This window comes from Centroberyx affinis, unplaced genomic scaffold (genome assembly GCF_046629955.1).
Source record: "Centroberyx affinis isolate AG114_WGS23_722 - 3 ecotype Tasmania unplaced genomic scaffold, CSIRO-AGI_Caff_v1 ptg000158l_1, whole genome shotgun sequence".
In the NCBI taxonomy this organism is placed as follows: Eukaryota; Metazoa; Chordata; class Actinopteri; order Beryciformes; family Berycidae; genus Centroberyx; species Centroberyx affinis.
This window is the reverse complement of record NW_027278855.1, coordinates 166,122-177,455: the sequence shown is the minus strand read 5'-3', so window position 1 is coordinate 177,455 and position 11,334 is coordinate 166,122. Positions and strand designations below refer to the sequence as shown.

The 11,334-nt window shown below is 41.1% G+C and overlaps 1 protein-coding gene across 1 annotated transcript; it reads left to right on the top strand.

Moving 5' to 3' along the window:
• Positions 1–1,327: 1,327 nt before the first annotated feature.
• Positions 1,328–3,182, top strand: LOC139655647 (T-lymphocyte surface antigen Ly-9-like). Its single transcript, XM_071533101.1, has one exon. It carries the CDS (start codon positions 1,518–1,520, stop codon positions 2,535–2,537), a length of 1,020 nt encoding a protein of 339 aa, XP_071389202.1. The 5' UTR covers positions 1,328–1,517; the 3' UTR covers positions 2,538–3,182.
• The last annotated feature ends 8,152 nt before the right edge of the window (positions 3,183–11,334 follow it).

The window sequence follows — 11,334 nt, the reverse complement described above, 5'->3', positions numbered from 1 at the left end:
ACTGTGAGTCTGGTAGCTTTGTCCAGTGTGCATGTTAACACTTTAGCATACAGTAAGTTAAGTAATCATAGGCAAAGTGAGAAAATGAGAACTTTTAACAGATCTAAGGCTGGATGGTTAGTTAACTTTAATGACGTGTTAAGGCTTGGTTAGGGTAAATAGACAAAAAGAATGCACTCTTTGGAACAACTTTCGATGCCAGATGTCTCTTCTCACAAGACTTCAATTGTAACTTTTTTTGTTAACACAGGAAGTTTAGCCAGACAGCTAAGGTTTTTTGCACTGTTGATTTGTAATGGACTAATGATGAAGGCTGAGATTTTCAGATGTTTTGAATACAGGACATGGAATAAAAAACAAAACCAACTCTGGATTACTAAAAGGTCTATCTTCATACTTGCTAGTTGCCAACAATTACTTAACATACTGAATGAGCTATCTACCATAGACAGATTTTGGTGCCAATCCCCACATCAGATATTAAGTGAGGTGACTGACTCCCAAAAAGTCAGTGTAGCCCTGTAGGTCAGTTGCTCTCAACTCCAGGTTTTCTGTTCTACCAAGTAGTTAATTGCATTCACCTGTCATTGCAGGTCTAAATAGTCCCAGCTAGAATAAAAACTACTTGACAAAATAGAAAGCCAGCAGTACTCTGGGCTCCTGAGGGCCAGAGTTGAAAACCACTGCTTTCAAGATGACCAACAGAGTTTTCGGCCACTATTGGTACGAGTGAGCAAAGTCGGTCAATTGCCCACCTCAAACATCTGCTCCAGGAAACTGTAAAGAGATTTTATTCAAGTGCTGATTATTGATTTTTGTAAAGGGCCAGATTTTCCTCCTACAACACATGATCACAGGACCTTTAAATTTGGACAGTGTTTTCAGAATGAAAAGCCAATATTGATGGAGGAAAATGATCAGTGATTGTTAATCTGACATGACACGAGGATGGGAACAATGCCATTGGTTACTGGGATAGCGTAAGAGTGCAATGATATTTAAAGAGATACTTGTACACTGTTTGATGTGTCCTTAGTGGTTTATTCAGCAATGTCTTGACCACAATTGGTTTTCATCAGGCACATGATGGTGAAATTGCTGAATTACGTATATAGCGGGTGATCAATTAAGTCACATATGTTGGCAAATATCTAGTCAGCTATGTCACGCTGACATTTTGTCTTCAACAGAGAACTGAAAATAGACTCTTGCGTAAAACAGTTTCCTTCCCTCTGACGATACACTTCCCTCTTTTGGGTCTGAACTTAAGGAGCTCAATGTGTGGCATTTCCAATTATGATCTTAGTTGTAAACTGGTTCCAGGGAGTCAACATTGAGTTTGGAGGTATCCACCCGTCTTAACAGGGCTTTTTCTCGGCCGGGGTTTAAGAGTCATGGACTAGGATAAATGAATCAGACGCTATAACAGAAGAAAAATACCTTCAACAGTCAAACTTGAAGTGATTTGGAAAAACAAAATTCAGCAAGGATACAGTGGACTACCTGGAGGACGTATTATGGCGTGTTTTGTTGCCACACTTGGTGTCATCATTCTGTCTGGATTCATCAACCTCTCAGCAGCTAACAAGGACACCTGTGACTTCTATGCTGCAATTGGGCAGCAGACTCTGACTCTGTCTCTGGACTATAAGTCATTGGACAAGACAGATGTGTTGAGATGGACACACAATGACTCAATCATTTTCTACGGACAGACAGGCAGAGTGTCTGTTGGAAAGCCAGCGGACATCTCTCCAGCTGGATCTCTACTGCTGAAGAACCTAAAGGCCTCAAGTGCAGGGATTTACAAAGCAACTGTGCTCAATAAAAATGGGACATTTGTTAAAGGGTTGACTGGTCGCCTCTGTGTGATGGAGACAATATTAAAACCAGAAGTGAAGTTTGTCTGTGACTCTAAGGCTAGCATTGTAACCCTTACCTGCCATGTAGCCAAACCTCAAGGCTTGGTGTTCACATGGACCCTAGATGAGAAGACCTTAAGCAGTGAAACAAAGCAAACACTGAGCATATCGCTGGCTCAGTTGAAAGGGGAGACCAACTTTACCTGCAGTGCAGCAAACGCAGTCAGCAAGGAGAAAAGTAACGCCATCCGTCTAACATGTAAAGGTTCAGAGCCAGCCTTGCTTTGTTTTAAACGCAAAGTAGTGATGGCAGCACTAGCAGGAGGAGCATGTCTGATTCTGCTCCTGCTCATCATCATCGTTATATTGTGTTGCCGTCGCAGACAGAACAAAACCCTTCTGAGCCTGGAAGACAAAGGGCAAGTCCGAATGATCCCAATGAAACAGCAGCACCAACCTGACCCCATCAGCCCCGAATATGAGACCATGCACCCCACTGAGGCCTTTCTCACCCCGAGCCCCAAACTGCCATCAAGAGCCTATGACCAGGCTGTTTCTCAGGCTGGAGCCCAGGCTCAAGAGAAACCTCCACAGGGATCCAGAGCCGCTGAAGGGGAACAGCCTTCACCAGTGCCTAAGCCCAGGATGAAGACCCACCAGGCACCAGTCAACTGAACGAGCCCTCCCTCTCTCTCCATCCCAGTATGAGTTCCAATCTGATGGACACATGCTTCATTGTTTATATAGCTGGAAAAAATATCTTGTTAAATGTTGGTTTGTTGCTTCTAATAATGAATGGTTATAAAGGAAATGTGTGTGTAAAATAATGAGTACGACAGGTGAGTTGTTGCAGATATATTTTCTTTTTTATATTAGCTGGCACGAAAACTATAATTTCAATGAGGTAATAGACTGAAAACAGCCATATATGAAATACTTATTATGATTATTATGACTATATCTCCTCCGGCTGAGAGGCAACTATTCACAGTCTGGGTTACTTCTTGCATGTATGCCTATCCTTAGCAGCTCCACTGATATTATATTGAAACATGTAAAAAGGTGAGGTGACGCAGTGTCACACATTGTCAACGTCACCCTACAATTCAATAAAGGGAACCCTGAGATGTAGCAAAAGGAAAAGGAAGGGTTTTTTTTTTCAGCATACATGGCAATGTTTTTTTTTTTTTTTTACTGTTGGAGCTACAGCATAAGAGACATAGCACAGAGAACTGCATTAAATGCTTTTAAAATGCTTAATGACTAAATGCTTTTGATATACTGTAAAGAGAGCAAAGCACTCAAAAATAACTCTTGGGTTGTCTGTAATATAATCACATGATATGTTTATAAAGATGTTTGAAATAAATAATCAACTTGTCAAAAATTATATTATACTATCTCATATTTGTGTGGAAAAATACATTAAGCAGCTTATCTGTGTCAAACACAATCCTTTGTTCCAGCTTCTTACATGTCAGCATTCTTGCACTTATTAAAATTTGCTTGCTTGCAAGAAGTTATTAAAGGGGGGAAAAAATCAATAGAGGAATGGATTAGCGAAGGCAAATATCTATTATCTCCAATGGGTAAATGGTAATCCACACATGAAAGTGTTTGCTGTCTCGCCTAACGCTGTGTGACAGCCACATAATGGAATCCCCCTGAGCGTCATCGCCTAAAACTTACAAGCCAATGTCATCTTTTGTCAGGCCCTGCTCCACTCCTGCTCTCTTTACATGGCTGAAATTTCAGTCCAGCCGGCGGGGATTTAGGAGTAAAGCTGGTATCTGCTGCTGGAACAATGCCACTTGTCTTTCTTGCAAGACTGAGAGTTGGCTGGCAACACGCCACGTCACTTCCCCTCGCCAAGCAGTAGAAATGCACGCAGATATACATAGACAAGCAGATAGATAAACATGCACACACACTGTACATACATAGACCTACAAATACAGACACACACAGAAACACACACACACACCCACACACACACACACACACACACTACTGTATATACTTATCCCTGAAATGGCTTAATGTAACACATCTCATATGCCTCTGCCAGATCTACCCTGGAAATGGAAGGGAAATAGTTGTGAAATGTGTTTAATCAGTGGCTCTTGTAGTCTAGAGGATACACCCTTTTGATCTTGGAGTGTGTGTGTCCAGGAAAAGGGTCAATTACCCATGGAAACTATTTATACTCACGTCGGATCATTCCTATTACAATTCTCTTGCTGCCACAGACTGCCAAGTCTAAGATAAGTATGAACCAAATCAGAAAATCAGAGGCCAGCCAGTGCAGTGACCTTTTTTCATCTGATTTGCTCAACTTCTGAAAACACAGAGAAATGATTATGACCTATTAGCATACTTTAGCCCACTTTAGCGCACTCTTTGACCTCGGGTCTTTTCTCTGAAACCTAAAGCGTACATAGTAGTCATGACCTTTATTTAGTTGAAGCCCTAATTGTCCAATCAGGTCACAATTTATTAAAAAAGCAATGAGGCCCTTTGCTCTTGTAACTCAAAGAGTGATTTTATGATCATGATTACCATGTTGTTGAAAGTAATAGCCTTTAAAACCCAGTGTGGAAAATGAGTATGCAGTGATTTTGACAGTATTAGCTAGGAACCACAATTTGATGGTCTTGAAGACGTTGTGTAGTAAGCTGAGACATGTGGGCTTATGGAATATATCATTGTGTTGCACTGAAAAAGGTGTTTAAGGTGTTTAATCCCTTTTCAAATGTCCAAGCATTTAGAATCAAACCCACAATATCTGTCAACAAACCAGGCCTATTTCTTTTCTCTCCCTTCTGTACACCTCACACTTTCTTCACACACGTTTTCACACAGCCCATGTGTAATTTGTGGACTGGCTCTGCACAGTCTGCGGTCGTCTGCAACACACCAAATCAATTTCGTAAATTTGCTGAGGAATCAGGCTGCACTGATTTTTAATGGAGGCAGAATACTTTCCAGACCTCAGCAAGAATTAGCACCTCACAGACACTGGAGGGCTGGGGCCAAAGCCATGCTGGGAATACAGTAGTTTTCTAACATGTACACTGACTGATTAAAAGATTGTGTGATATTGATCCCTGAAGGCAAATTTGTCTTTTCGCCTGACCACAGGGTCAGCGGCACTGGAGATTGCAGGGATTCGTTTACATTTTACATTTTAGGCATTAAGTTGTTGAAGTTCTTATTAAAAGCTATTCAGAGTGCAAGGGTCAGAGCTGTAGTGCACTGACAATATTAATTTACCCCAGAATGATGTTTTGAGAAAGTGCTAGGAAAAGAAATAGGAGCTGAGAGGAGAGAGTAGAAGGGATGGAATCTTCGCTTGGGATCATGGGAGATCAAAGCAGGGACCTTCCGACTACTAGACTTTTGATATGAGTCCCGAAAGTCCCTGAAAATCAATATGTGTCACTCACATATAATCTACACAGGCTCCAGGAAAGGAGGTCATCACCCAGCATCTATGGAGTCAAGTGCATACCAAAAGCTTGTATGACAACACATCCTGTCCTAGGAAAGTTTGACTTTTGTGTGTGTTTCTTTGTCATGGTTACACAAGGTTGGCTTGTTGAATCCCTGTTTATAAAAGGATTCTCTTTCCCGGATTTCCCTAGCACAGCAGTTTCTCAGTCTGTCTCTTGCAGCCTTGCCAAGTTCTCCATCCTTGTCTGCTTTGACACGGTGGAGGAGACTCCTGCAGCGGCTTCGATTCCATGAGAACCCGTGACAAATGGGCTTCCACTTCGCCTGTGATCTGCAGGCTAACAGTTTTATAATTTTCGTCATGGATGACTCAAGGTTGCAAAAGCACATACTTTTTAACAGAGGGAATTAAAAAAAAAAACTGTTTGCTTTGAAACGTTTGATAGTTTTTTGGATGCACATCTTGTTTTGCGCTAGAGTCCTTGAAACGTCATGGTTTCATAGCTGAAGTGCTTTTATAATGTACATGTGCAGTTCCAAAAAAATGAAAACTGAGTTTATGGGTCCTTTAAGGTCATGGAGGAGAAATCCAAAAGCTGAAATTTGGGTATGGCTTTTTGTTGGGGGGCTTCACCTTTTGGAGGAGCAAACCCATCCATATCACCTTAAACCCAACTCTCCAAAAGCCTATTCAGAAACTATCGGTGGGGTCCCAAATTTGGCATTCGCTGCGGTTAGGAATGCATGTATGAATCACTTTGATACCATATCATGTGTCCAGGAAATGAGAATCATAGGTCAAGCAGGAAGAAGGGATGGACAGAATCAATGCTCAAACCATATCGACGGAGCGCAGAACAAATATTCCCATAATTTCATTCTAATGCCCCGGCAGCTGCTCTGAGCCAAAGGGCTGGCGTGTGAAAAGAGAAAAGGCTGGGAAAACAACGGCCCTTTGTCAGACACAGACCTAGACAGGAGCACCGCTGCCATTTGTAGCCGGTGAAGGAATGTGACAGCGCCAAGGTCTACAGATATGATACAGAACATCCCTGCTCTCAGCGGATATTTTAGTCATATTTCAGGGCGGCAAAGAGAGCCACTCACATCGTTGCCTACAGCATATTCATTGAAATCGAAAACGTTGCTTTTGAGTTATATTTAAAGATACTGTATGGATCTCTCAGGAATATTGAGTTGGACACTTAAGACAATTTATTATTCCAGTAAAATCATAGCTTTGTTTTGTTTGAGCCAGCATATTAGTCATAATTTTGAATTTGTATCTGTTCTGTTGCCATACCACAAGCATAATTCAGTGCTTGGGATATCCAATCCCTTGAGCTACCAAAATATTACTCCTCTAAAACTAAATTAGAGGATCCACCTGGATGATCTCTTGGATAACTTCCATCCTTCCTTCCCCCAATCCTTCTTGTTTACATATCACCTTGGCGATCCTCTCCAGATGAAGAGTGCACTGTCACTACAATATTTTTGGTGGCAAGAAGGGCAGAAAATGCTTACTGCCCAGTTAAAAATCTCGGGCACACACTGCCAGGAAAAATGTCAAGATATCCCCGGAGCTATTTGTGCATACAACCAAGCCGTTCAATTTAATTCGGCTGTATTGTTTCAGCGTCTTAAGCCCATCTAAAGCCCGGTTCTGCTACTTTCCCACTCATTCCTGAGTTCACGCATACCGCCGTAATCGACGTCAGCGAGAACTAACGACTACCATCTTGTTAAAGAATAAATCAGCCTGAGACTTTTATAATTATAGTAATTTTTCATTCAGTTTTTTGGAAAATGCAAACACACCTAACTTTTGGTTAGAGGTATGAATGACTGGAAAGAATATCTATTCTAGCTGTTTGTTCCTGCTCAATGCAAAAAGGTTTTTTTTGGACAATCTGGAATGTATTTATCCAGCCTGTATTTTGGTTTATCATTAAATTTGCAGACATAAACCTCATGTCTCTACAGGGTTATGCATTATGCCAGATACAGACTGATACAGTTACTATAGTGCTGGTTGGATAAACACATTTCAGATTGAATGAATCAGCATTTGAACTGAGCATTATTATCTTTTATTTTACTACCAGTTGCTTGTTGTCAGTCTCATTTGCATAAACACATCACCTACTATGCACACACACCCCCTTATTGAATACATAAGTGATACATTTGCGTAGAAAACTAATCAATTAACAATGGTGAATTCATTTACCATTTTTCCCAGTCCAATGCTATGTGTCTACCAATGCTTGACTTAATATCAGTGACATTTTGTTTTGATTGTGTGGACAATGTCTTTGCAGTGGTTGAAGGGAAGGGTTAGAGCACTGAACAGGATGGTTAATCCTGTCTTGTCTGTTTGTTATCCCTCTCCAGGTGTATCTCGGAGCTTGTCTCCATCTCGGGCGCTGCAGCGAATTCCAGGCGAAGCTCCCGTACCAGGGGGGATGAGTCTAAACAAACATTCCAGGAGAATCAGCTGGAGACAAAAGAAAGGGGGTAAACTCCAGTCCACAAATACTGTAAAGCAGGCCTATCATTTCCACTAACACCAGAGCTCTGTAATAAAAATGCTTCTATCAGCCAAATTACCCATCCATGGTCTTGCACCTGATATAAATCAGATGGGAGAAAAATTCCACCTTCCACTGTAATAAGCATCTTCCGCGCTCAGACTCCGCATTCATACCGAGATCAAACATTTCTGTAGCATTCTTGGAGATATTTTGCGTGCGTGCCAACTTGAAATTACAACCTGGCACAAAAAAAAAAAAAAAAAAAAAAAAATACCCAACCTACATTTCTGCTATGATGCGATGCCTTTTTGCACAATAAGAGTTTTTTGCTTTGACATTTGGGGCAAAACGCATTTAAGATGATTTCCCCAGATAGCTATAATACCTTTTGAGGAACACCCAGTAGAGATAATTTGGATAGTTTGAAGCCTTTGTCTTGGTCTATGGGTCCATCTCCTCTCAGAGAAAAGGATCCCCAAAGCCTCATTGTGTGTGGGGATTCATGCAGGGATAACAGCATGTCAGTGAAGGGCCATGCAACAATAGTTCAAGATGAGAGAGGTGTAAAGGTGGGACAGAGGGATAATAACAGAGCGTTTTGCTTTGGCTATGCCATGCTTATCTGGCAAAGCATCAACACAGCGCTCAAATGGCCTCTCTGTGTGGGCTCAGTTTCCTTACGCTTCTTTCAATGGTACTCTGCTTTCTGTAATGGCCTCATACTGGAAAATAGCCTTAGAAAGCACTTTATCACCAAAATAGATAAGGATTTTTGGAAAAAAAAGTGTGTGTTTGCGCGCTATTTATTGCTGTCATGGAGACAGGTTGGTAGCATGCATGGCTCTCAAAACAAAAGTAAAAGTAAACACACAAACAAAAATGAGTATGAAAGGATACCTGTTGTTATTGTATGGGACATATGCCAGTATGTCTGATGACTTTGTTATTACTTTCATCTTTTCTACTCAGTTCTTACCTTTTGATAAGTGAGGATGTAGAAGCGCATCCACACTGAGGTAATTCTGCAGTGAGCCAGAATCTCACTGTCAGCTAAAAGCAGGAACAAAGCATGAGTCACTTACAACAAACAGTCTTTAAAGTGTATTTTTAGCTGTCTGTGCACTCAGCAGCGGTCAGATAGGACACAATCTGTGCAATATACAGAGACAAAGCAATAGAAAATGTTATAATCAGTGAGTATAGCAAACAAACGAGGAACATATTTCACTCACAGCTTTAAATTCAGCATGGAAGGGTTAATATTGTACCACGGATTATTGTCTAATTGGAATACATCTCATCATGCGTCTAGCAAGTAATATGGGCCAATTAATTTTAGTTGAATCTTGTCCTTATGGCAACTGACAGACAGTCTGGTCAAAGTGGCCATTGATACTGCGCTTTGTGCCAATAAATGTGTCACAAGCAGCTGGGAAGTGAACCTCGTTGAATTGTGGCACCATATGGAGTGCTAAAGCAAAATCAAAAATCCTACTGCCATTATGGCATGTGAGAACCTCATGAATCTATCTTCCAGTGCACAGTACATTTCAGTCAACGCTGTCTAGATAGATCATATATGAAAAGGGAACAATGGTCTGGGTTATAGGCATAAGGCTTGAATTTGAGGTTGCTTTGAAAACAATACAGTGACTCTTCAGTACATGGAAGGTGGCTACATGGTTCATTTTTAGAGTGCCGGCAGAAAGATTGATTTGCAGTATTCTAAAATGAAAGTTAGGATTGCATGTTGGTTATTTCAGACATTTCTGAACAGTCACCAGTATTTGATTTACTCGGTGCTCACAGAACACTTCATTTCTCACAGCAGACAGCCTCTGGCCCCAAAATACTCCTTCCATTCTGGAGAAAAGATTTCCAGATCCATCCCGACTGAGTGAGTAGCAGTGTAACAGAGTAAGAGCAGAGTAACAGTACACATCTTCGAAAAATGCAGTCCTCACATGCTAACCATGCATATATCTTTTCTTCCACCAAAACTATCTGCATTTACAATTACCTAGTTAATGTACAGTATATCAAGGGTTTTTAAATCCAAAATGCTATAGATCCATTTTGGAAAAAAAACATTGTTACTTGAAATTCATCAAGCAATATTTGAAAAATATAATGATTCTGTAAGCAAATGTCTTAAGATGATTCCTAACTTCAATACTAATGCATGATGTGCTTCACTTTCATGCCAGCAGTCAATATGGAAGCGTGGGTGTCATTTTTTTTTTTAAATGGTGGTCATCTCATTTTGGCACGAAACTCTTCATATGCACCGAGTGGATATCTACAGATATGCTTCAAATTGATACAAGTGCACTGGAAATACATATAAGCCTACTCTATTATACAATATCCAGATCCTCAGACAGCAAATGGAGTCTGGAGAGCTTGGTGGGAGACTACAGTGTGATAAGAGCCTGTCATTGTCATTGTTCTGTGGCCTATTGAAGTGGCTTTGTCTGCACTGGAGTGGCACTACAATGAGACAGACATAAGACTATGGGCATATTCGAGTGTGTGTGTGTGTGTGTGTGTGTGTGTGTGTGTGTGGACATATACACACACATTCAAAGAAATACAATAACGGACAGAGATACCCAGACACACAAACACACACACACACACACACACACACTCTCTCCAGCCCAGACAGGAAGACAGGGCCACTTAGACTGGCTCTTAATTAGAGCAGGTAGACAGAGGGGTGGAGATGTTTTGGGGGGAAGGATGTTGTTGGGGTTTGAGGGTCTTTTGAAGGAGGAATAGCTGGAAGATAGGGGAGCTTTCTTGTGGGTAAAATACAATCACTCCCTTATACAGAAAAGGAAAGACTGAAAAATCGAAAGATAATCTGAATAGAGAGGTTTTTTTTCAGTGAGTCGCAGTGGTACAGAGTCTGCAACCCAACTTTTGAGACTTAAAGAATTTCCCATTTTTCTCTTGTCCAGAGATTGTATCTACCATTGACAGAGGAGGGCTGGTCCCAATGTCTCTCGGGTAAAACAGAACCTATTATTTAGTAAAAGCACAGAGAAAGAGTGGCTTCGTAGAGCAGAGGACCCGTCAGAGAAGTGATTGATGTGAGTTAACCCTGTCAAAGCCGGGGTTATGGATCAGTGCAAAAGGGGACGTAAATCATTTCCAAATGCTCTTACCTACCACTCTGAGATCGGACTGATACACTCTTCCCCCTCTCTGCTGCTGCTTTGCATGTCCAGAATAGCTCTCTCTCTTCATTCAGTCTACCATGTTAGGGATCGAAAGGTGTTTATACTATAGGTAAGAAGATGCAGAAAATCCTGTAATGCACACTTGATGAGGACAACAGTGCCCTCCTTAGCTCATATAAAGCAAGGGTGTTGTGTCCATTTTTGGAAAATATATTGAGTTGAGATCAATGTCACAACAAAAGTATCTTATACCACAAATCTCACAGGTTATCATTAGCTTGACTGTCAGTTTGTAAT

Excerpts from the sequence above, each read along its gene's own strand:
- LOC139655647 (XM_071533101.1), top strand. The coding sequence starts at position 1,518 with ATGGCGTGTTTTGTTGCCACACTTGGTGTCATCATTCTGTCTGGATTC.